The sequence below is a fragment of the Serinus canaria genome, chromosome W (genome assembly GCF_022539315.1).
Source record: "Serinus canaria isolate serCan28SL12 chromosome W, serCan2020, whole genome shotgun sequence".
Classification (NCBI taxonomy): Eukaryota; Metazoa; Chordata; class Aves; order Passeriformes; family Fringillidae; genus Serinus; species Serinus canaria.
The window spans coordinates 14511158-14538180 of record NC_066342.1 but is presented as its reverse complement, the minus strand read 5'-3'; the positions used below and the strand labels follow the sequence as shown (position 1 = coordinate 14538180).

The following is a 27023-nucleotide window of genomic DNA, read 5'->3' as shown; positions in this document are numbered from 1 at the left end:
GATATATTTTCAGTTGGTTACAAAATCTCAATCCTTAATCATTGCCAACCATGTGACTAATCTTGTCCTATCAGGTTTGTGAGTTTTTAGTAGCACTGTCATGTATTCTTTATGTTGTGGCTAACGACTAATTTATGCATGGGATAAGATTGTCACATGCTTGCGTGTTAAAGCTTGACTATGAAAGAGCATTTTAAAATCCACGAGAATGATAATACAATGCATGCAAATACTCTAAAATTTAAACTGTGCATTACTTTACTTAAAATTCAGTCTGAGGCTTGAATTGCTGTAAGTAATCTATTTCTATACTTGTTATATATAAAATAGTTTGCTTGCTGCTGTAAAGGTTAAATAATTGTTCTTTAAGTGATATCTGACATAATTCATATTGCAATAGTATTATATGTTCTGCTTCTAATAATGATAGTTTCTATAATTATTTTTATATGTGTTTCTTTTGTATTTAATGGAATACAGGTCACACTTTCTAACTATATAGTACAACAGGAAAGCAAAATTCTGTAGATGATACCTAATGGGAATATACTATATATGTATTACTACATAGTAAATACTATGTGCAACAAGTATTTTTCTAAGTGTTCAAAATAGGGTTTCAGATAATCTTATCAGTGTGACTTATTCCATCAAATGCTGTCATCTAGTCCTGACTTGACTGAATCAAAAAGTAATAGAATTAGTTAAGTTTTGCTCTCCAACTTACTAGGTGCACTTCTCTGCGAAACATAAGAGACAATGAGGAAAAGGATTCAGCGTTCCGTGGGATATGTACCATGATCTCAGTCAACCCCAGTGGAGTAGTCCAAGTAAGATACATAAATAGATCTTAACTTCTTTTTTCTTTGCTCATGTGAAATTTAGTGAAAGCTGTATATGGAGTATGAAAAATATTTAGCTTGAAGTCGATTCCCAGTAGTATGTGCTGTAATTTCTTTTTAGGCATCAAGGAGACCAAAATGTTTATATTTCAAATTATACATATCATGATACTTCAGGATTTCTGCTTCAGTAATTATCACTTATGGAAAGGAAGACAGCATTGTTAAATTCATTTTTTGTCTTTTACTTACAAGGAATATGTCAATAATGAACTTTGATTGACTGTATTTTGATACTTTTATCAGTCTTTTTTATGTTGATGATATGTATGAAAATACAAGACAAAACCTGACATATTGAAACCTATTTTTTAGATACAATCTAGGCTTTTAAAAAAAGAAACAGAACAAAAACAATAACCACCCCTTCATTCTTAAAACTTGGTCAGGGAAGATTCTCTTTCAGCTTTGGATATATTGCTTAAATAGTCAACATGACAAGGAAGATGCATCCCTTTAAAATAAATTGTACATCTCTAGAATATGATTTGCTCTTTAGTCTGTGCAGCTCCAAGGTAAAGCTGCATGAAGGTAATATTTTCTAAGAGGAAAATAAAGGTGAATTTCTCTCTCCTCTGCCTGGAATCCTTCTCCCTGAAATGCAAGAATTGAACCTTTATCTTGTTTTGAATTTTTCAGTTCATTTCACATATCCCTTATCTTGTACTTAGTATTTTCCTCTTCTGCTGTCTTGTTTGTTCTTTCACACAGCTTAAACGGAGGGAGCAATTAAAGACTCTCTTCATTATCCAAGCTTTCCTCCTATGTAGTTGTTATCCTCAGTTCCTATCAAAAAACATGCATTATCAACTTAATCATTAAGACTGATGTTTTAATGATATAGTAGGAGGTAAAGCAAAATAGTGATTTCGGGGTGGCTTTAGTTTTGAACATGTACACATTCTGTGTATTCCAGAAACAACTTCTGGCTCTGCTTAAAAAAATACAACAGCTTTTTTCCCAACTGAAAATACATGAGAGTAAGTTGCAAGTGTGATCCCAAGTTTGTTGATTGTTATTGAGATGATTGGTTCTCAAACTTATAATGTGTACTGAAAGGATTAGTTAGACAAGTGTGGTGTGGAGGGGGGGGAGGTGTTTGTTTGTTGGTTTGGGGTGTTTTTAACTGTGGTTCAATTTAATAAAAAATCCTATGAAACAAATGTATTCCTACACTCATCTATTTATATTTCCATATACTTCAACATACAATAGCTTACCATTATTGTCTGAATTAACTAGAAAATAAAGGCATAAAACTAAAAGCAGTTGTGAGTTAGGATCAGATACCCTGCATAGTTCATATAAAAAACATTGGACATTGTTTTCAGACCTATAAATGTGAGGTTCCTAACCTATGTGATTGTTTAATCTTATAGGACTTCATTTTTTTTTGTGATGCTGTTGCATCGTGGATTAACCCAAAAGATGATCTCCGAGACATGTTCTGTAAGGTAATGTTTCTAGTATGACAGTATATCTGAACTGTGGTTATTTTTGGATCCATTTTTTTCCTTGTTTTTTATTTCCATTATTAACACTTACTGTACTTGTGGTCATGAAGGCTTTCTTGCAAAGTCATAAACTTTCAAACAAAACATCAAAAAAAAATCTTTTTTTTTTTAACTTATATTTCTGTAATGTCCAGCCTTACTATGTTTTGGCTGCAATTGGAAGAACAGGGGGTTTTATACCACATAGAAAACTTTTTTTCCCCTTTTTTTTTTTTTTTTCCTAGAAAATTAGATCTGTGTGGTTTAAGACCCATCCCCCCCCCAAGAATATATTTTTTTTTTTATTATCTAGAAAATTGAAAATGGAAAATCTTCCAGTAGTATCCTGATCTGTTTATCTTGCTCCAGCTGAAAATAAGTTTTTGGGACTGCTTAACCCTCCTCAGAATTGCTCTTGGATAAGCAAGTCTTCAAGAAACTTATGTACTGATATAGCCAAGAATGCATCCCTAGACAAAGTGTCAATAGAATTTAATCAAAAGGACTGTTTGCCTTCTGTGAAATAAACAAAACACACACAGAGACAGAAAATAATATACTGTGTTTATGCACTAGTGTCTTCAGTTAAAAACCAGAACAAAATAAACTTATTTCAGTTTCATGCACAGAGGCTGTTATTGTTCAGTAGTGTGGCTTTTCTTGTATGTTGTAAAGTGAAATCTCTAGTTTTAGGAAGGATGAATGTCAAAAGTTAATGGTCCTCTTAAACATAAAATGGAACATATTTCTAAGTACATACTTGAATTGTGGGCCAATATTGGCACTTCCTCTTCAAGTAATACCAAGTGTGTGCATCAGAACAGACTAGAACTTTGGAATCCTGTCTTGAGTATCAAAGACAAAAAAATCTCACTGTCCTAGTTAGGAGACAAAATATCTGAGAAGCTTCAAAGGAATATCAGGGTCAGGAAATGCATGGCTCTGAGTATTCTAGCATCAGCATAAGGAAACAAGAAATACAAGCTTAAAAGAAAGTCCAGGATGCTGTCTGTGATGGTTGTCCAAAGCAGTTTCAGTACATGTTTCTGTCCTGGTCCTTCACCATTCAATACTTACTTCAAAAAGCTATGCTCCTCTTTTTCAGATTCTTTCCAGTATATCCACATGGGATCTAATGCATTCAAAGTAGACACAGTGTTTCTTGGTCACTTGGCATAAAGACATCCTTGCTTTTTAAAGTGTATTTTTTGTGGTTTTTGCCAAGCAAGGACAGAGACAAAGCTTTCTTCAAGTGATGGCATACAAATTTTTTTGATTACTTCCTCATTGAAATGAGTTTCTGTTAGTTGAATACATGATTATTGTAGTCCAGTTACATATTTTCCAATTATAATTATGCCTTTTAGAAATAATGAGAAAAAAATTTTGTAGTCCCCCAAGGTCTTTCTCTTGATAGTGGATAGTGTTTGGGTTTTGGGGGGGGTGGGTTGGTTGGCTTGTTGGTTTTGGAGCACTAGAGCTAAGAGAGAAAATACTCCTTCCAAGAGCAAAGGTGCACGAGCTGCCAGTGTTGAGATCTGATATATACCCTAATTGTATCATGTTTTATAAAAGCAAGATATCTGAATACTGTAACTGAAGCTCAATTGCTAAAATTGTCCTGTAATATATTTTTTTAAAGTCCTCCTTTTGTTGTACCTGAACATTCTTCGATTTTTTTTTTTTTTTGGTAGCTTCTTGGCAGCTGCCAAATCAGACTCTTTGGGTTAGGAAAGAGAGGTGAATCTGTCTGTGGAAGGTCTCTTTCAGGGAGAAAAGCAGTAAATTAAGTTGTGACACTGTAATATTGTTACATGCTGTTTATAAACAGCTCTGCTTGAGAAAGTTGTGTTGAGGGTGAACTCAGTATCACAAGCTTTAACTTTGACATTGCCTTTTTTGTGAGGATGTTTTCATGATAGACTGTTACACAATTATGTACCTTTGAGTTTAGAAAAGAAAAACAAACCAAAACTTTTCTATTAAGAGGAGCTAAGATACTAAGACCTTTTTGACAGTGTCATTCAATTTTTGTAGCTTTCAGTTAATTTATTACATTGGAGGGTCCAGACTGAAACCTGTAGATTTGATTTTTATTTTTTTTTCCTCTTATGTTGTGGATCTCTGTTCTTTCAAAACACAAAAGATTTTAATAGCTTCCTTTTTAGTAACAGTTTTTCTACAGGTTCCATGGAAAAAACACAGGTCTCACAGGATACTTTTGTTTTTTGCAAGAAATTGACAGGCATTCATTCTGTCAAATGCTGGCAGTGGTTCTGGCTCAGCTTTCCTCCCAGAACATATTATAGGTTTAAAACAATGAATGTGAATGCAGTAATCTTAACATATAAACTGTGTCAATTGACAAAATGTTTAGCCTAACTCTAGGCTTTCACCATAGTCATTAAAACTGCATACACACACATATGTATATTTAAATTTATATAGAATATATATTTATATACTTTATGCTAATCTGTGTGCGTAGCGATATTGCATATGTCACCCTTAACTGAAATGTTGGGTTTTTTTCCTTTAAGAAAGACATTAGAATCATAGAATCACAAAAAGGTTTGTGTTGGAAGGGACCTTTAAGATCATCTAGTTCCAATCCACCGCCACTGCCAGAAACACCTTTCACTAGACCAGGTTGCTCAATGCTCCATCCAACCTGGCCTTGAACACCTCCAGGGATAAGGAGTTCTTAGCCTCTCTGGGCAACCTGTTCCAGTGTCTCATAACCTTCACAGCATCTAATCTAAACCTGCCCTCTTTCAATTTGAAGTCATTCCCCCTTGTCCTATCCATGCCCTTGTGAAAAGTCCCTCCCCAGCTCTTATAAGCCCCCTTTAGGTACTGGAAGGTGCTCTAAGGTCTCCTTGAAGTCTTCATTTCTCCAGACTGAACAACCCCAACTCTCTCAGCCTGTCTTCATAGAAGAGGGGCTCCAGCCCTCTGATCAGCTTAGTAGTTTCCTCTGGACTCGCTCCAACAGGTAGACATCTTTCTTGTGTTGAGGACCCCAGAGCTGCAGGCTCAGGTGGGATCTCAGGAGAGCAGAGGAGAAGGGTAGAATCCCCTCTCTCCATCTGCTGGCCATGCTGCTTTGAATGCAGCCCAGGATACAGTTGGTATCTGGGCTTTAAGTGCATATTGCTGAGTCATGTCAAGCTTTTTGTCCACAAACACAACTTGTATGAAGTCCCTCTCCATCTTTCTTCAGGTACCGGAAGGCTGCAATTAGGTCACCCCAAAGCCTTCTCTTTTTCAGGCTGAACAACCCCAGCTGTCTCAACATGTCTTTGTAGGAGAGGTGCTCTATCCCTCTCATCATCTTGATGGCCTCCTCTGGACTCGCTCCAACAGGTCCATGTCCTTCCTGTGCTGGGGACCACAGATTTGGATGCAATACTCCAGGTGGGGTCTCACCAGAGCAGAGGGGCAGAATCCCTACCCTTGACCTGCTGGTCACACCTCTTGATGTAGCCCAGAATACAATTTACTTTCTGTGCTGCAAGCACACATTGCCAGCTCATGTCCAGCCTCTCATCCAACAGCACTCCCAAGTCCTTCTCAGCAGGGCTGCTCTCAGTCTGTTCATCCCCCAGCCTGTGTTGATACCAGGGGTTGACCTGACCCAGGTGCAGCACCAGCACTTGTTCTTATTAAACCTCATGTGATTCCCATGGGCAATGGGACTTGGACTTGTTGATTTCATGAGGTTCACACAAACCCACCTCTCAAGCCTCTCCAGGTCCCTCTGGATGCCATCCCTTCCCTCCAGTGTGTCTACCCCACCACACAGCTCAGTGTCATTGACAAAATCGCTGAGGATGCACTCAATCCCACTGTCCATGTCACTGACACAGATGTTAAACAGTGCTGGTCCCAACACTGACTCCTGAGGACAGCACTTGTCACTGGTCTCCACTTGGACATTGAGCTGTTGACCATACTTTGAGTGTGACCATCCAGCCAATTCCTTTTCCACTGAGTGGTCCACCCATGAAATCCACATCTCTTCAGTTTAGAGCCCAAGATGTCATGCGGGACAGTGTCAAACGCTTTGCACAAGTCCAGGTAGATGATGTCAGTTGCTCTTCCCTCATCCACCACTACCATAACCTCATCATATAAGACCATCAAGTTTCTTTAGGCTTGTTTTGCCTTTGGTGAAACCATGGTGGCTGTCAGCAATCACCACCTTGTTTTTCATGTGTCTTAGCATAGTTTCCAGGAGGATCTGCTCCACAACCCTGCCTGGCACTGAGGTGAGGCTGACTGGACTGTAGTTCCCTGGGACTTCCTTATTTCCCTTTTTAAAAATGGGGTTTATGTGTTCCCTTTTCCAGTCAGGGGAAACTTTTCTGGACTGCCATGACTTCTTAAATATGATGGATATCCTTGGCCAGTTCTCTCAGGACCAGTGGATGTATCTTGTCAGATCCCATGGACTTGTGCACCTTCAGGTACCCTAAATGGTTTCAAACCCGGTCTCAGTCCCTGCTTTCATCTTCTGCAACTTGGGTGGTGTGTCTGGACCAATTGCTGGTGAAGACTGAGGCAAAAAAGTCATTGAGTACCTCAGCCTTCTCTATGTCCTGGGTAAACAGGTCTCCCATATCCTTCCTGAGAGGACCCACATTTTCCCTGGCTTTTCCTTTATCTCTGATGTACCTAAAGAAGCTTTTTTTTCTCACCCTTGATGTCCTTGGACAGGTTTAATTCTATCAGGGCTTTAGCTATCCTAACCTGATCCCTGACTGTTTGGACAATCTCTCTGTATTCCTCCCAGGCTACCTTTCCCTGCTTCTACCCTCTGTAAGCTACCTGTTTGTGTTTAAGTTTGTCCAGGAGCTCCTTGTTCATCCACACAGATGTTCTTCCCTGATTTCCTCTGTTGGAATACATTGCTCTTTGGTCTGGAGGAGACAGTCCTTGAATATCATCCAGCTCTCTTGGGCCCCTCTTCCCTCCAGGGCTTTATCCCACAGCACTCTATCAAGCAGATCCCTGAAGAGGCCAAAGTCAGCTCTCCTGAAATCCAGGGCAGTGAACTTGTTGTCCACCCTCCTTGCTGCCTCAAGGGTCTTGAACTCCACCATTCCATGGTCACTTCAGCCAAGGCTGCCCTTGAGCTTGACATTCCTCACCAGCCCCTCCTTGTTGGTGAGAACAAGGTCCAGCATAGCACCTCTACTCATGGACTCCTCTTTCACTTGGAGAAGGAAGTTATCATCAGCACATTCCAGGAACTTATTGGATTGCCTGTGCCCTGCTGTGTCATCCCTCCAACAGATGTCAGGGTGGTTGAAGTCCCCCATTAGGACCAGGGCATGTGAACCTGAGACCACTCCTATCTGTCTGCAGAAATCTCATCAGCTTAGTCTTCCTGGTTGAGTGGCCTGTAGCAGACCCCCACTATGATGTCACTTGTCCTTCCCCTCCCTTTAATCCTGACTCACAAGCTCTCAGTCAACTCCTCATCCATCCCCAGGCAGAGCTCCATGCACTCTAGATGGTCATTGACATAGAGGGCAACACCCCCTCCTCATCTCCCCTGGGCTATCCTTCCTAAAGAGCCTGTATCTTTCCATTCCGGCACTCCAGTCATAGGAATCATCCCACTATGTCTCTGTGATGCCAATAAGATTATAGTCTTTTGCCTCCTGTTTGTTCCCCATGCTGCATGCATTGGCATAGAGGCATTTATGTTGGGCCCCGGATGAAGCTGACTTTCTGTCTGGAGTGGCTGGAATTCCTTTGTGCTGCCCTTCAAGTTCTCTCCTGCTGACCTTTGATCCTTCTTCAGGCTCGGGGCATCTCTTGCTGGCTCCGGCATCTACCTACTATGAGTGAGATTGCATGCCATCCCACACCTTATCACTGTTAAACCTGATGATGTCCCCCTCCCCCATCATATCTAGGTTAAAGCCCTGTCAATAAGCTCTGCTAACTCTTGACCCGAGACCCTCTTCCTCCTTTGAGAAAGATGAATCTCATCTGAATCCAGCAAGCCTGGTTCCATGTAGGCCATCCCATTATCAAAGAAACCAAAATTTTGGCAGTAACACCAGTCACGGAGCCATGTATTAGTAGCCAGGGTCCATCTGTTTTTTTCAATGTTACTGCCTGCACCTAGAAGAACAAAGGAAAAAATAACCTGTGCTCTTGCTTCCCTCACTAACCATCCCAAGGGTTTAAAGTCTCTTTTGATCACCCTTGAACTACGCTTTGTGACTTCATTGCCACTCACATGGAGGACCAGCAATGAATAGTAGTCCAAAGGCTGAACCAGGCTAGGAAGTTTCCTGGACTTCCTTTTTCTCTTAGTAACATTTAAATATTAAACTGAGAAATTCAAATGGACAGATGCAGAATCCAGCAGTTTATGGTTTACTGCATATGCTGCTCGTAAATAATGATCATGTATCTACTGTTTAATTATTATCTTGATTTCCCTCCCCCCTCTCATTTGTAGATTCTTCATGGATTTAAAAATCAAGTTGGGGATGAGAATTGGAGACGTTTTTCTGACCAGTTTCCTCTTCCCTTAAAAGAGCGCCTTGCAGCTTACTATGGAGTTTAACCTTATGCACTGTGGCTGCAGTCCCACAATTAGAGGTAAGCACGCAAATCTTCCTTGCTAAACAGAGCTGTATAACAAGTCTTCCTCCCTGTTTATATTATATGAAACATAATTAATTCACTAGAATAAAATTTTACAGATATGTTGAAACAGCTACCTTTCAATACACAAAGTAGTGTATCAAGATAAGGTTGGAAATGTAGGTGTAAAAAAGTGCCTGTTTAATAAGCAAAATGATTATTATAATCCTCAAGCCATCATGCTAAAGTAACAGGCTCCCTTTATGACTTATGAATGAGTAGATGACTGATGTAGTCTAAGGCAGGGATATTTCCCTAGGATAGGAAAGCAAGTTTGTTAAGACACTTAGCAATGAGAAGTTAAATGCATTCATAACCACATACTATATTACCTTAGCATTGAATAAAGAATGTTATGTTAATCATAGAACAGTAGAATATCCTGAGTTGGAAGGGACCCATCAGGATCAAGTCCATGTCCTGGCCCTGCACAGGACACCCCAAGAATCATACCATGTGCCTGAGAGCATTGTCCAAACACTTCTTGAACTCTGGCAGGCTTGGTGCTGTGACCACTTCCCTGGGGAGCCCAACCACCCTCTGGGTGAAGAACCTTTCCCAAATATCCAACCTAAACCTCCCCTGACACAGCTTCATGCCATTCCCTCAGGTTCTGTCACTGGTCACTAGAGAGAAGAGATCAGTGCCTGCCCCTCCTCTTCCCCTCATGAGGAAGCTGTAGACTGCAATGAAGTCTACCCTCAGTCTCCTCCAGGCTGAACAAGCTAAGTTACCTCAGCCACTCCTCGTATGGCTTCCCCTCTAGACCCTTTACCATCTTTGTTGTCATCCTTTGGTCTCTCTCTAATAGCTTTATATCTTTCTTATATTGTGTGCCCAAAACTGCACACAGGACTAGAGGTGAGGCCACACCAGTGCAGAGCAGAGCAGCACAATCCCCTCCTTTGCCTGGCTGGCAATGCTGTGCTTGATGCACCTCAGTAATGCACGCCTTGGCCAGGTTTCGGGGTATCCCCGGCTGGCTGCTGTGGGTCCGGATAGCGCAGCCCTGTTCAGCACAGCCTGCCTGGGCTCCCAGGCAGCTCCCAGCTGCAGGCTACCTTAGCAAGCTCAGCTCTTAAGTGAGATCAGCTCTTTAGTGATTATCAGCTCATTTGTGATTTCAGCTTTTTGCTTGCTAAGTGCCTTTGGCAAACGCAGGGAGAGAGAGGAGAAGGCTGTATGAGGTTCCACAGGGATGTCTTTATTGATGTCTTCTGCGAAGGTTCTCAGGGACAGCTCTTCTGCCAAACTGGGCAAAAGTAGGGGTTTTTATAGCACACAGGAGTTTTCGAAATTGTCCAATAGTAAGGGTTGAGGCGAATGTGGCCTATAGTCTTACAGAGAGATAAGCAAGGGTCCGAAGGCAGAAGACGGGCTTTTTAGGTCCAGTCATCATTACTAGGCATTTCCTGTCTTAGGCTGTTGAACGCCATGGAGGCTTTGCATGCCCTGTGCCTGCTACACCCCAGGATATGGTTGGCCCTCCTGGCTGCCAGGGCACTGCTGAATCAAATCCAACTACCCACTGACCAGGACCCCCAGGTAATTGGAATAATTACCAATATATATCCAGATGGGGCTTATCCGGTCTTGGTCAGCCTCTGCTGCTTGACCAAAAGGTGGCAACTGCGGTGTATTCACCTCAGAGACACCTCTGGCTGGCTGGTAGCTGCAGCTGGCACTGGAGACAAGTCCAGACATGCAAAGCCCTGGATTTACCTCGTGCAGATGCTTTAAGGCGAGGTGAGAGAAAGGAGTGGGATTCTGCCAGAGTTTCCATCCAGAGTTTATTCAGATGGCAGGCTTCTGAATCTCATAACAGCTTCTAACAGAATCTCCGAACCACGTGGTTGCTGGCTCTTTTAAGCCCAAGGAGAGGGGGAGGGAAGGTGTAGGGATCCCACCAACCAGGTGCAGGGTGGGCAGGTCTCAGGTGCAAGGGACACCTGGGTGGGCCAATGACCCCCCAGGGATGCAGGGCATCTTTTTAACTCTGCCAATCACTTGATGCTCTTCTGGAATGCCAGGATTGACAGACAGCACCCAGCAGGGGTCAGGATGGGGAGAGGAAAGGTGATTGACACCTGGGAAAGGACAGGGATACCTGAGACAAACTATGACATCACACTGCTACATCAGGTCCCTTTCTGCAGCACTGCTCTTCAGACCCTTGTTCTCCTGTTTGTCTGTACATGTAGAGTTTCCCCATCCCAGGTGCAGAATGTGGCGCTTTTCTTTGTGAAACTCCATATGGTTGGTGATTGCCCAACCCTCTCATTTGTCAAGGTCTCTCTGCAGAGCCTCTCTGCCCTCAAGGGAGTCAATAGGTCCTCCCATTTTAGTGTCATCATCAATCTTTCTTAGTATCCCTTCAAGTCCTACGTCCAAGTCATTTATCAAGATGTTGAAGAGAAATGAGCCTAAGATGAAGCCCTGCAGGACCTCACTAGTTGCTGGTCAGCAGCCTGATGTAATCCCACTGACTATAATTCTTTGTGCCTGACCCATGAGCCAGTTGCTCACCCATTGCATGATGTGTTTATCCAGCTGTGTGCTGGACATTTTGTCAAGAAAGATACTGTGAGAGAATATTGAAAGCTTTACAGAAATCCCAAACAGACTTCTCTTGGTCAACTAGGTGGGTTATCTTGTCGTAAGAGGAAATTAAGTTTGACAAGCAGGACTTTCCCTTCATGAAGCTGTGCTGGCTGTGACCCATGACTGTTGTCCTTGAGGTGATTTTCATTAACTCCCAGAGTAATGCTGCAGCATTGGTGAATGGGGCAGAGCAAATAACATCATCTACCTGGACTTATGCAAAGCATTTGATACTGTCCTGTATGACATTCTTGTCTCCAAATTGGAGAGACGTGAATTTGATGGATGGACCACTCAGTGGATAAAGAACTGTCTGGATGGCTACACGCAAAGAGTTGTGGTCAACAGCTTATTGTCCATGTGGAGACCAGTGATGAGTGGTGTCCCTCAGGAGTCAGTACTAGGACTGATACCGTTCAACATCTTTGTTGGTGGCATAGACAGTGGGATTGAGGCCGCCCTCAGCAAATTTGCTGATGACATCAAGCTGTGTGGTGTGGTCGACACGCTGGAGGGAAGGGATGGCTTTCAGAGGGACCTGGACAGACTTGAGATGTGGGTCTGTGCAAACCTCATGAAGTTCAACACGGCCAAGTTCAAGGTCTTACACCTGGATTGTGGCAATTCCAGACACATTTACCTGTTGGGCAAAGTGAATTAGAGCAGCCCTGCAGAGGATTTGGGGGTGATGTTTGATAAAAAACCATGAGCTGCCAATGTGTCCTCACAGCACAGAAAAAGCACCTTTGCTGGGTTTCAGGGTGTCCCCAGCAGGCTGAAGGGGTCCGGATAGCACAGTCCTGTTCGGGACACTGTCCGAGTTCACAAGCAGTTCTCAGATGCAGGCAACCTTAGCAAGCTTAAGTGTGATCAGCTCTTTAGTGTTTATCAGCTCATTGTGATTTCAGCCCTTCAGCTTGCTAGGTTCCTAGGCAGGCAGACACAGGGAGAGAGAGGAGAAGGCCGTGTGGTGTTCCACAACGATGTCTTTATCGGTTCTTCTGTGAAGGGTCCCAGTGACAGCTCATCTAGCCAGAGCTGGGCTAAAACAGTTCTTTATATAGGGTATAGGGGTATCAGAAATTGTCCAATGGCAAGGGTTAAAGGAAAGTGACCTATAGGGTTACAGAGAGATAAACAGGGATTCCAAAAGGTGGAAGAGGGGCTTCAAGCCCATTCACCATGAGTTGGCATTTCCTATCTTAGGCTTCTGCACGCCACAGGGCCCTTGCAGACCCTGTGCCTGCTACAGAGCATGACCAGAGGGTTGAAGGAAATTACTCTCCCTTTCTACTCTGCTCTTTTGAGACCCCCCCCTTGCATACAGTTCTGTTGTCCCCAACATAAGGACAGAGAACTGTTGCAGCAAGTCCAGAAGAGGCCACTAATTTGATAAAAGGACTCAAGCACCTTGCCTATAGAGACAGGCTGAAAAAGTTGGGGCTGTTAAACCTTGAGAAAGTTGTGGGGAGATGTCATAGCAAACTTTCAGTATCTGAAAGGGGCTACAGGGAAGCCAAAGAGGGACTCTTCGTCAGGAACTATAATGATTGGACAAGGAGCAATGGATACAAATTGAAAGGGGAAGTTTAGATTAGATTTTAAAAAGAAATTTTTTACTGTGAGGGTGGTGAGACTGGAACAGGTTGCCCAGAGAGGTTGTGTATGCTCCAACCCTGGCGGTGTTCAAAGACAGGCTGGATAAGGCCTTGAGCAACCTGGTCTAGTGGGAGGTGTCCCTGCCCATGGAAGGGGAAGTTGAGACTAGAGGATTTTTAATGTCCATTTCAACCCCTTAACATTCTATGATTCTATGATTGGTGTCATTCTCCTGGCTGTGTAGTCTGTAGTAGACTCCCTTGATGACATCCACATTATTTGATTGTCCCTTAATCCTTACCCAGAGGATCTCAATCATGCTATTGCCAACTGCAAGCTCCCTACATTCGCCTGTCCATTGCATACAGTGCCATTCCCCACCTTGCCTGCCCTGCCTATTCCCCCTGAAGAGCCTGTAACCTGTCGTTATAGAGTACGACACGGTACAAAAGTACACGACTCCATCAAAAGGTGCAAGAGAGAGATTTATTTTAGCAACGTTGCTTTTATACTTTTCCAAGACACTGACACCCATCCAACATACACATTCAGTGCCCATTGGTCATAAAAGAGAAACAAAGTTCCCAGTAGGTGATCGGGGAGCCACGTCACTCTGTGAGCTAGCCAGAGTCCATATCTCTTAACTTTCCTCCATTCTGTCTCCATGGTGACAACCTTGTTGTCTTCCTTCAGGAGAGATATAGGGCTTCCTTATCTTCTGGAGGCCTTTGCTAGCTCACAAGAACAGCACAGAAGGTCTTTCCTACAGTAACCATCCAACATGGCACTCCAGTCACAGGACTTATCCCACCATGTTTCAATTATGCCACTCTGTTGTGGTTTACGAATAGTACTCCCCAATTCAGCGCTATTGGCAATGGAGAGAGACGGGGAGACTGACTTGATCAGAATCCGAATTTATTGTGGACTATGTGTGCTTATATACTATTCTAGGAAGGCTAGTAATTTTTTACTACAATGATTGGGTTAATCATCACATAAAAAAACTTATGCATTTTACAGTATCTCTTGCTTGCAGAAGTGAATTCTTTTCCTGTCAGCAAGTCTTGATTCAGTCTTCAAAGATCTGTATGTTCTTGCCAAGGCATCCTAATTATCAGATCTCTTATGCTAATCAGGTCCAAAGTACATCATCTCCCCCTTCTCTTTTCAACCATAACCACTCCTTTAATGGCCTTATTAATTAATCTCTGCACACATTGAAACAAGCAAGGTATCATGATTAATACAATTATTATCAAAATCATAACATACACACTCATCCTAAAAAAATCTTTTAGCTAGGGTGCTAAACCCCAGCCACTAAAGGCTCAGGCCTGATCTCCACAAACCAAAATTATTCACACAATGGCAGCTGCACGGGGGACATTACTGGATTTAGAAGGGCTGCCAGAAGTGTAATTGCACCAAAAGGTTTGATTCTTATATACAGGGTGGTAGGGAGAAACATCTAAAGTTTTAGACTGATTCTTTCACGTGTATTTAAAATTACCACAAAAATCCCTTTTCACAGAACCCCGGAGCTCTAATTCTTGGGGCTCCAAGGGTGCTTCAGGAGGGTAAGGGATTAGATTTGATTTGATTTGCCTTCAAAATTTTTAGTGTAAATATTAGTGTAAAGTTCTTGAGCAGCTATATTCCCCACTAATTTTTTGGGGTTTTTTAAAACCATGTGTTTCTCGTTAGGAACATGAAGGCAACATAAAAGCAAAACAATATGTGACAAAACAATAAACTTATACTAAGTAAAAATAAAACAGATAATATATACAATTAGTAGTACATGAAAAACAGATTGGTGATTTAAAACAATGCATTATCAATTTCTTAAATATTGTACTATTACTTAGAGTCTGTAGTAATTGGCAAGCTTAAATTTAAAGTGAGGGCTTGGAGAACTACTCCCAAGTATGTTTTCGACATTCACTTTAATAGGAGGCTTAGCTGTTATAGGTCCAAATTTGGCAAGTCAGAATGACTTGAGTATAGTTTTGGTGTAGAAAACGCTTGGCTTTATTGGTATGTTTCTCCACTAGTTAAGACTAGGACTTGGCCAGGGCCCAGGCCTTAACTGGAAGAGTCTCTTTAATATATTTTGAAAACCTTTTAGTAATAGTAGTTAGGAAAGTTCTTTAAAATAATATGTCTTATAAATAGCTATGCAACAATATGTGAAGGTTTGTAAAGCAGATGGCTTTGTCATTTATCTTTAGCTAAATAGTAGTAAAACAAAAAAGGCATTAAACAGCTTACAACTGATAGCAGTCATAATATAAAATTGTTACTCATTCTTTAGTAGTACTTATAAAAAATAAAAAGCAAAAATTGTTCTTATTTCTATAACCAAATAGCTGTATCTTTTAATTTAAATGAGCAAATTTGTATAAATTCACTTAGGCTTTATGTCATTCACTTGTATAGCAAAGAATTTATATCTTATCGTTCAAACAGGTATATTTCAGCAAAACTTAAAATCAGCTTCACTAAAACTTAACTTCAGCAAAACATAACAAAATATACTTAAAAGAACTTATAGCTAACATCACTGAGACTAAACAAAATTAATCTTAAGAAGAATTAACTCATTTAAACTCTATTATTACAAAAAGGGTACTGAAAATTTGTCATATAACAATTAAACATCAAGGTAAACAGCAACTGTTCTGGAAAATTTGCAATAAAATTACTTTGTTAAAACTGTGGAGTAGAAGTAAGCAACTAATAAAGCTGACAGTAGAGTTTATATACTAATTATAGTTAAGTCTCAAATAACTGCTACAAATAAAGTTTAAAGTTTGTCTTGTATGTTATAGATGGATAATGAGATGATTGGCTCTCGCAATTAAGGGATGAATATTGTGTGAATATTAAGAGAAGCTTTAGTGATGTATAGTTATGTTACTGTAGTTTAGATGTCCTCCGTTCCTCTGTTCTCCCCATAGTTCCCTTCCCCCCCCCCATATTGTTGCCATCAGACAGCCTGGGTTGCCTCGGACAGGTAGAAAGAAGGCGTGCACATGTGCCCCTTACATGGGGCAGTTGGGAATGGAAAAGCTTGTTGCTAGGGGGGCACGGCATGACAACACCTGACCTTCCAATCAAGTTGCAAGAAAGCAGTCTCCATCAATAAATGGCAAAGAAGAGTTGACCAACAGACTTTGGGAGGGGCCAGGGTTGGCGGATGCAACCCCCAGGAGTATAAAAAGACTGAGCATCCACTCCATTAGATAGTAGTAAATTCAAGATTCTTTAGCTCACATATGTGAGAGACAACTGCTCACTTAAAAAAATTTAAAAGGTTTATTAAACCTTAACAAAAATTCAACAAAGGACTGAATAAGGAAAAATTGCAGCACTGGGAACTGCCCTTGTGGCTGCCTACCACGTGGCCTGTTTGTCTTCAACTCCTCATCCATCCCCAGGCAGAGCTCCATGCACTCTAGATGGTCATTGACATAGAGGGCAACACCCCCTCCTCATCTCCCCTGGGCTATCCTTCCTAAAGAGCCTGCATCCTTCCATTCCAGCACTCCAGTCATAGGAATCATCCCACCATGTCTCTGTGATGCCAATAAGATTATAGTCTTTTGCCTCCTGTTTGTTCCCCATGCTGCATGCATTGGCATAGAGGCATTTATGTTGGGCCCCGGATGAAGCTGACTTTCTGTCTGGAGTGGCTGGAATTCCTTTGTTCTGCCCTTCAGGTTCTCTCCTGCTGACCTTTGATCCTTCTTCAGGCTTTGGGCATCTCAGTGACCTATGCAGTTTTGCTATGTTACTAATATGTAGGAAGACACCACTTTTACACAAACACCTTCAAATTTTTCTAGTAACAATCCTGTTAAAAATCACAAATCACAAGTAATAAAACTAGAAGGTAAATTTTAACAGTGGCTGGTGCCAGGCGGGCGGGAGTGCCCACACCCCCTGTAGCAGCTTTTAAAGATTGCTTGTAGGATAGCTTTAAGTTGGGCTTAATAAAAGTAATGGGATATAAATATTGAAGTCTAAAACAATAAAAATTTAGTTATATAGTACTAAATAGCTGTACCAAAAGATTCACAATAAAATTACTTTGCTAATGAGGGAAGTAACTGGTAGCAGAAACGTTTTGACTAAGGTGAGATGTCACTCAGGGCTTTAAAGTTGTATCAAGTGTCACTTTGATAGCTGGGCTGCTCCTTCCAATGCTTGAAAGTGCTTGAGGCACTTCAGCAAGGGACCATTGTGGGGGTATCCCAATGACTCCTATTCAAAATTTGAATGCATAAAAATTCCCCACTGTGTTAACACATCCCTCCCCCACAAAACCAGGGGAACAGAAAGCACAAAAGATTTAACTGTGGCTATCCACCCATCAGGCTCTGTTATTTGCACCAAGTGTTGGCTTTGCAAGCTTTGACTATTCCCACACAGCCAGAGAGTACCTGAGGCACAGTCATTAATGGCCAATCACTGGGCCATTGGCTTTTTGAGATAACAGTCACATCTGCACCAATATCAAGGAGTCCTGTTAAAATTATGTCCCTGCCTTTCAGAGTCACTGTGCATTGGCATGTGGGTCACTGAGATGTAATATGTTGTGTCCAAAAAATCTGTGAGACCCCTATGGAACCAAACCCCCCTCCCTTCTGTTCAGCTATGGGGGGTGGAGATAGGGGTGCTGCCAGGACAAGCATGAGTTGGGCTATATTGCTCCCGGCCAGGACTATACTGGGTGGCTGAGGGGTCTAAGCCATGATCATTATTTCCCCAACTGAGTCAGAGTTGTTTTAAATGATCGAATCGGCTGCCAAATTTATAAAAAAAATTTATAAATTTATTAGATCGTCAACCAAAAATAGAATATTATAAAACCGCCACAGCCAAAACAGTGTCAACCCCGGACTTTGACGCTGGGTGAACCTGGTTCAAAGTGACGTAGTGTCAGCATCTCCTCAGAGTTTCACACCAACTGCTCCAGGTAGCCAGCTTATATACAGTTAATTCCGCCTCAGGCAGAAATGACCTAAGATTTCTGTAAGTCCCTACATATGTATAACAGGGACTATACAGATTCAGTCCTGTACAAAAGTTAGTCCGTAGGCTTGGATGGCTGTCTGAGCTCCTCAAAATGGTCTTCTTTTCAGCTGTAGCCAAGATGTTGCTGTTCCCTGATGTAATCTCTTCCCGGTGTCTTCTGTGAATGTTCTGGACATTCCTGGGAAATGGTCAATGATTGACCGGGAAGGACTCATTCATTTGTTAATAGCCATGATTTTATCTGGGCGAGTCCGGGAAATCTTTTGAATATAGTGGAAAGCCCTGCTTCTGGCCATGGGGGTCAGAGGCATGGTTGGATCTTTATAATTTTTATACAGTTACAAAGCATGAATTATCTCTATCACATATTACTGAGTCAATGACTCCTGGCAGCAGAAAAAACCCTGTTATCAAGGTTGATGATCTACCTATATGCAAAATGTGGTTACCAGGTTTCACATATCCATAGATTACTGTAGGGAGACAAAAAACTGAGCAATGGGATAACTTTACTGTGTTATTGGTTGATATGTCCAGTGCTGCAGTGTGTGGGGTGGCTGCATATAGTTAGGTGACAGACTGGTGGGGGCTGCTTGTGATCCGGCAAAGGCTGCTTGGGATGGTGGCTGGGCTAAGGCTTGAGGTGGTCTTCTCTGAGGCATTGGTTGGGGCATCTGTGTCTTTGTGTGGTGCTGCTCCGTGCTTTTGCTCCGGTTTCCAGACATCAGGCACCATGCAAAATCATACTTGAACTGACAGTGATTAGCATTATGCCTCCTCTTATGGCACTGAGGGCAAATACTGGCAGTTTTGGAGGGATTGTTTTTGGCCCGCTCCTGGTTCTCACACCAGCACTTCCAGTTCCGGAGGACTCACCGATTGCAGCCAGATCCTTGCTCCTCACGTGGGGAACCAATTATCGGTGATGGAGAGACAGGGAGACTGACTGTTGATCAGAATCTGAATTTATTGTGGACTACATATGCTTATATACTATTCTAGGAAGGCTAATAATGTCTTGATTCAGTCTTTAAAGATCTGTTTGTTCTTGCCAATGTATCCTAATTATCATATCTCTTATGCTAATCAGGTCCAAAGTACATCACAGGCCTCCACCAACGCTCTTCCAAGGTAGATGCCACTCACTCACTCCCCTTTCACCTTCCTCTTCCCATTCCAGGGATGGAGTTGAGAATTGGAGGCACAAAAATGTGAAAATCACAGGTTGAGATAAGAACAATTTACTGGAAACAGCAATGAGATAAGTGCTGTAAATGATCAAATCGGTAGCCAAATTTAAAAAAAAAATTATAAATTTATTAGATCGACAACCAAAAATAGAATATTATGAAACCGCCACAGCCAAAACAGCGTCAACCCCGGACTTTGACGCTTGGTGAACTTGGGTTAAACTGACATAGTGTCAGCGTCTCCCCAGAGTTTCACACTGACTGCTCCAGGTAACTGGCTTATATACAGTTTATTCTGCCTGGAGCAGAAATTACCTAAGATTTCTGCAAGTTCCTACATATGTATAACGGGAACTATACAGATTCAGTCCCGTACTAAAGTCAGTCCGGTACAAAAGTCAGTCCATCGGTTTGGATGGCTGTCTGGGCTCCTCGAAATAGTCCTCTTTTCAGTTGCATCCAGGACTTCGCCATTCTTTGATGTAATCTCTTCCAGGTGTTGGTCGGTGAATGCTCTGGACATTCCTGGGAAATGATCAATGATCACCCAGGAAGGACTCATTCATTCGTTAATGGTCATGATTTTATCTGGGCGAATCGGGGAAATCTTTTGAAAGGAAAGCCTTGCTTCTGGCCATGGGGGTCAGAGGCATGGTTGGATCTTTATAATTTTTATACAGTTTACAAAGCATGAATTATCTATATCCTATACTACAATCCCTCCCCATTTATTTTACCCGTTTAATTCATTCTTCTACTTTATTAATTTTCTATTTCTACCCATCACCACTGAGGGTTCCTCACAAGCCGAGTACCCTTTACACTATTCGGTATTCCCCTTGTGGGATGCCCTGATACACTATACTACTTCTTTCTTCAGTGTTTTGCCTTTCAAACCTTGCCAATGCTTCTGCAGCATCGCTGGCATACCTTCTCTCCCCGAGTCACATAATCTTATATGCATCACTTCCGGAAGCTCCCTCTGAGTCTATGGGGACTATTGCAATCTGCATTCCCCTTACTACAGAGTGGATCAATCTGATAAAACACAGAATCAGACAGGGTAGGAATAGGATCCCGGCTACTGAACAGAGAACGAGAAATATTACCTTGTTCCACCATGCTCCATCAAATAACTTGTCCCACCAGGAGGACTGTAAAATTGAGTTCCATTTTTGGACTGGGACATGGGCCACCTTTTTAATTTCGGCCGCCAAACCTCTTATGGTTTCTCCATAATCATCAATTTCAATACAACACTCCGATTCATTAAATTTTCCACACACCCCTCCCTCTTCGGCCAGCAAATAGTCCAATGCTATTCGATTTTGGTACACAAAGGCTCTCACCTGTGTGTGCTCCTGACTTAGTAAATCCAGGGCTTCGGAGGTGTGATTCGATACAATTTCCATAACTGCTTGCAACCTGATCAGCCTGTTCAGTAGGTAGATCAGAGTCCTATATCCATAGCTTTCATACTGTGCCCACGTGGCCGGCCCATAATAATCGATTATTCTTGCTGCTGGCCACTCCTCTTCCCCCCAAGCGTGCTTCCCGCTTATCACCGGTATCATCTTCTTCAGACTCCTCCTCTCCCTTTTCAAGGTCTCGTACAACGGAGCCCCTAACAGATTGCTTTTTGTTCTCGGGAGAGTGAAGAAAACTGGCCTGATCATACCTAGAGTGCAAGACCCTTTCCACCCTTGGGGTAATTCACTGTATGCTGTTACCCCGTTCAGAGGGGTCCCATGATGAGGGAAGAGACGACAAAGTTGACTCCATGTATCAGAAGGCTTGATTTATTATTATATGATAGATAATATATAAAAACTATACTAAAAGAATAGAGAGAAGGATTTCACTACATGCTATGCTAAGAATAGACAAGAATGTGTCCTCCCAGCCCGAGACGGCCAGACAGGTGTTCTGTGATAGGCCCTTAATTGGAAACAGTTTGACGGGGCCAATCACAGACCTTCCCGTCGCATTCCACAGCAGCAGATAAGAATTGTTTACAGTTTGTTCCTGAGGCCTCTCAGCTCTCAGGAGAGGAAAAATCCTAAGTAAAGGATTTTTCATAAAACATGTCGGTGACAGTATGCCTTTTTTCCACAGATCCAATAAATCCCATCCGGGGCTTTCCATTTAATGTTTATTTTCCCTGGGTCTCCCCAGAATTCTCTCATACTTTCCAAGGATTGGAAAGGGTTGGCTCCTGGACTTTGGACCCAGCATAACCCTATTCTCTCGTCCCACTCACAATTTGTGTCATTTTTTAGGCTCCAGTACCCCAAAGGAGGGGCTGGGAGCCATGCCTTGCTTTTGGAATCTGAGTTCACCGTCAAAGTAGAAACACATGGAGTGTATCTTACCATCTCGGTGTATTCTCTCCCCTCCCGACTGACACAAATTGAACTAATGACCCTTTGGTCCAAAACCCACCCCTCAGGCCTCTGTACCAATTTTGAGACCCTCGGGCTATCCCATTTCAGAAGTTTCTCAGGAGCCAAACCTTCCCCTTTCCATGGCCATTTCTCCACAGTTTTCAGCCCCCCACAAATCCAACAGTTCGACAAACCCAATTCTGTTGCAATTTCTTGAATTACATCAAGGAATAAGTTACTGTCTGGGGAACATAATTCCCCATCAGCATATTGTTTTTCCAATGCCTCATACTGTTCACTCAATGTTTTTTCAACCTCTCCTGCTCAATCCTTTGTTTCCTCAATTCTGACTCCCTTCTTTTCATTTCTTAAATTATTTCTTTCATCTTTCCTTCAGGATCCTCATCATCTTTGTTGTTCGCAAAACAAATCACCCTATCATATTGCAGGCACACCCTGTCATCATTTGCTCATGCCAGATCCAATATGAGTGGGTTCTTTTTCCCGGTAACTTTATTATCAAATTTCGTATTCCTTGTTACCCAATACATTTTCCCATTCATCGTGCATATCCCCAACCTTGTGCTATCATAGCACAAAGGGTTCACCTGGTGATATGCAATAAAGATTGATTCTGTCTTTCCCCCGACCCACATAGTTTGGTTACACTGGTCACAAATGGGGATTGACATTTGTTCTGCATCATGTTTTTTCCTCTGGAATCTGTGATCGTTTGACTGCCCGTTCCTTAACCCTGCCTCGGGATTGATGCACCAAGTCCCGATTTCCAATTCACACAATTTCACTCGCGTGCCATTTTTCCAACAGTACCTGCTAGTTCCATTCAGGCATTCCTCTGGGGCTTGGTATGTCGAGAGTCCCCCATCCCCTGCGACTGGGAACACATGAGTGCATTCTCCACACTCATCCACGGAGCTTCCGTTGTTCCTGGGGATCTCAGTACTCAGACTCTGTGTCCCGCACATGACTAGGCTCAGGCCAATCAGGATTCCCACTAGGCGTGCTCCTCTGCCTTTGCCTCTGCCCCCTGGGGTGCCACCAGTGGCGAGGAAGACCATCTTCGCGGCAGCAGGAGTACTCTTCAGGGAAGACGCCCTCGGACCTAGCCACATACCTCCTCTTAAAGGCGCCCCACTGAGACACCCTGATTGCATCGGAACTGCACGGGACCCTGATGGATTTCTGGCACTCCACATTCAGAATTTCTGCTTGGGACCTAAGCTTCCCACGCACCCTGTTTTGAAAAATACGAAACCACTCCTGAGAATCTAATTCAATGATACCCAGACTTGTTGCTAAGGTCAGCATACAGTCAGTCAACTCGAGTTCTTCCTCCAAACACTGAGTGCACAGTCCTTTCGGCCTCTGTCCCCTTCTGCAATGTATCACAAAAACCCCTTGACAATATTCACACTTAAAGTGTAAAAACGGATAGCATACACAATCTGACAGTATACAACTTATCCGCTCGTTGTTTGTCATTTATGAGGACGTTGGCGTCAGATTTTCAAATCGCTGGGGGAAGAAGTGACCCTCCAGTCAGGTGCTTCCTCCTGCTGCTCAGCTTTCTTCACCCTAGACGCGTGTGTCCAGCCCTTCTCCGCTGTCCAAATGGCCGTGTCTGTTGTCAGGAGCACAAGAAAAGGACCTTCCCAGTGAGGAGAGAGCGGTGCCTCTTTTCACACTTTTACAAACACCTTGTCCCCAGGCTGAATTTTGTGAATAGTGAACCCCAGAGAGGTACTCTGTGTCACTATTCCCTGTTTTCGAAATTCCTGTTACTGTTGATCGCAACCAGGTATGGTTGAATCTGACCATCCTCAAATCTGGGGTGTCCCACCAGCATTCCATGCTTGTATGGCATTCCATATGGCAATTCAAATGGTGAGAGCCCCGTCTCTGAATGAGGCATGGTTCGGATATTAAGCAATGCCAAGGGCAGACAATTCAACCAGGACATCTTTGTCTCCAAAATCAATTTTGATAACTGTGCCTTCAAAATTTGATTCATTCTTTCCACTTGTCCTGAACTCTGGGGGTGCCACGGAGTGTGGTACTGCCACCGAATGCCCAAAGCATCAGCCATTTGCTTAATAACCTTTGATGTAAAATGTGTCCCCTGATCCGAATCAATGTAATTCACTACCCCATATCGGGGTACAATCTCCTCTAACAATTTTCTGGCCACCGTCTGGGCCGTTGCTCGAGAGCTGGGGAAGGCTTCTACCCAATGAGTCAATTTATCCACAATCACCAATACAAATTTGAACCTTCCTACCTTTGGCAATTCTTTAAAAGCAGTTTGAATTCTTTCAAATGGCCAGTACGCAATGGGGCAACTCCCCAGGGCAGCCTTCCTGGCTCTTGATTTGTTTATCTTTTGACAAATCAAACACCCTTGTACCTCCTGTCTCACCAATTCATAAATTTCCTTGCACCCGAAAAGTTTTAGAAATTGCTCTGCCAGGGCCTGTGCCCCCCCAGTGTGTTTTCTGGTGCAACCTTAGCAAAATCCTCCGAGTAAATCCTCTGGAAACTAATTCCCTCCCATCAGGTAACCTCCACTTACCTTCTTTCAATTCACCTCCAATCTTTTCATAGCATTCAATTTCCTTTGGGGAGGGCTGAGGGGAATCGTCAGGGGTTTCTTCCCTTTCAATCTCTGGGGTACTTACCACCATAAGTGCCCCAGTTTTGGCCTCCTGATCTGCCAAATTGTTCCTTATGGTTCGAAACTGAATTCCCGTCTGATGCCCCTTCACATGGACCACCACAATTTCTTCTGGCCCTCTCAGTGCTTCCAGAATTTGTCGAATCAATTCCCCATGCATTAGTTCTTTTCCCCTAGTATTCATCAGCTCCCTTTCTTCCCAAATCTTTCCAAATGTATGAACCACCCCGAAGGCATACCTCAAATCTGTGAAAATTGTTCCCTTTCTCTTTTTCAGTCTTTTCAATGCCCTTTAAACTGCATACAATTCACATGCTTGTGCAGACCAGCTTGCATTCAGGGGACCTGACTCTATCACTTTCCCTGTCATCCCGTCCACGACTGCATATCCTGATTTTCTTTTTCCTGCAATCACTCTGCTTGACCCATCTACAAACCACTTTTCCCCTTCATCTAATTCTTCTTCTTCTAAATCCTCCCTGATCTTGGTTTGCAGCTCGACTGTTTCCACGCAGTCATGAACTAATTTCTCTGCCGCCTCTCCAAACAGAAACTGTGCAGGGTTCTGCACAGTCGTTGTTTTCAATTCCAAATCCTGTGAGTGAATCAAAATGGCCTCATACTTCAGCAACCTTGCATCCGTGAGCCACTTGTCCGCTTTCTGTTGTAGTATGCCCCGCACATTGTGCAGAGCAAATACTACCAGGGGCGCTCCAAAAGTCACCTTTTCTGCTTCTTCCACTAGCAAAGCCACAGCTACAATAGCCTGCAAACACGTGGGCCAGCCTCTGCTGACCGGGTCCAAAAGCCGGGACAAGTACCCTACAGGCTTCCTGATCCCTGCCCAGTCTTGCGTCAGCACCCCATGTGCTGTGTGGTTCCTAGCGTCCACAAACAACTGAAAAGGTTTCCTCACATCAGGGACGCTCAACACTGGCGCTGCCGTGAGTGCCTCCTTGACTACCTTAAACTCTTCTTCGTCCTTTTGTGTCCATTTGATCCTGTCTGTGGTGAGTTTCTCGTAGAGAAATTTCACCTTTTCACTATAACTTTTAATCCACTACTGAAAATACCCCAACAATCCCAAAAGCTGCCGGCCCTCTCTTTTCGTCTGCGGGGGTGGTAAGGCAATAATCCCTGCCACCCTCTCTGGATCCAATTTCTTTTTCCCCTTTGTTAACCAATGTCCCAAATATCTGACCTCCAGTTCTGTGAACTGCAATTTCGATTTTGAAACTTTCAATCCCTTTTCTCCCAAAAAATTCAAAAGCCCAATTGTGCTTGTCCTTACCTCCTCTTCCCCTTTTCCTGCAACCAACAAGTCATCTACGTATTGTAGAAGCTTTGTTCCTTCCGTGGGTAGAAATTCACTCAAAACCTGCTCAAGTGCCTGTCCAAATAAGTTTGGAGAATCCACGAAGCCCTGAGGCAACGAAGTCCACCTGAGCTGCTGCTTCCTTTTCGTCTCCGGATCTTCCCATTGAAATGCGAAATAATCGTGACCGCCCTCATCCAGAGGACACTTCCAGAAAGCATCCTTTAAATCAATCACACTGTACGACGTATCTTCAGGGGAGAGATTGTTTAACAAAGTGTAAGGATTCGACACAGTGGGAAACAAAGTCTTAGTTCTCTGATTCACAGCCCGTAAATCTTGCACCAGCCTAAAGCTGCCGTCCGGTTTTCTCACTGCCAAAATGGGGTATTGTGTCGTGACATGCAAGGTTCTAATGTTCCTTTCTTTATTAATTCGTCAATCACTGGTTTCAAGCCCCTCCTCCCTTCCATGGAGAGGGGATACTGTTTGACCCGTATAGATTCTTCGGGTCTTTCAATTTCCACCCGAATCGGTTCTATGTCCAACCTCCCAGCTTCTCCCGGGACATACCACACCCTCGGGTCTATTTTCTCCTTATCAGGGGCAGTGAGGCTGTAAAGCCTCACTTTGAGCTGAGCTTTCTCCACCGCTAGCCCAACCCCCAGAGCAACCATCATGTCTCGCCCCAACAAGTTAAAGTCTGCGCCTCTGACTACTAAAATGTTACCAATGTGCCGTCTGTTTCCCGTGTTTATTTCAACGTTTTTTATGATTGGGACCTCAAAAGGATCCCCTTTTGCTCCTGACACCAACATGGAATCATTGCTCAAAGACCATCCCTTCGGTATTTGTAACACCGTCGTCCACTCTGCTCCTGAATCCACCATAAAATGTAGTTCTTCTTTGTACGGTCCCACTTTTAATTTTATCAAGGGCTCCCTAGATGTTCTGGGACTTAAACTGAAAAGCCCCTGACACCTCTAATCTTCCTGAAACACTGCCTGATCCTTAGCTCTTGGGGCAATTTCGCTTAAGGTGCCCCTTTTGTTTGCAGTAATAGCATTCAGACTCCCACTTTTGCTACCCGAACCCTTGTCCTGAGCCTGAGAGGGACCTGTTTTCTTTATCGGTG

The 27023-nt window shown here is 43.0% G+C and overlaps 1 protein-coding gene across 1 annotated transcript in view; it reads left to right on the top strand.

Annotated features, from left to right (window-relative positions):
• LOC103823257 (transportin-1-like) overlaps positions 1-27023 on the top strand; it is a 153202-nt gene that overhangs the window by 113378 nt on the left and 12801 nt on the right. The window contains exons 22-24 of the mRNA XM_050986343.1: positions 731-830; positions 2282-2356; positions 8877-9019. Of these exons, the coding sequence (XP_050842300.1) occupies positions 731-830; positions 2282-2356; positions 8877-8984 (283 nt within the window). The 3' untranslated portion in view covers positions 8985-9019. The remainder of the gene's footprint in view (positions 1-730; positions 831-2281; positions 2357-8876; positions 9020-27023) is intronic.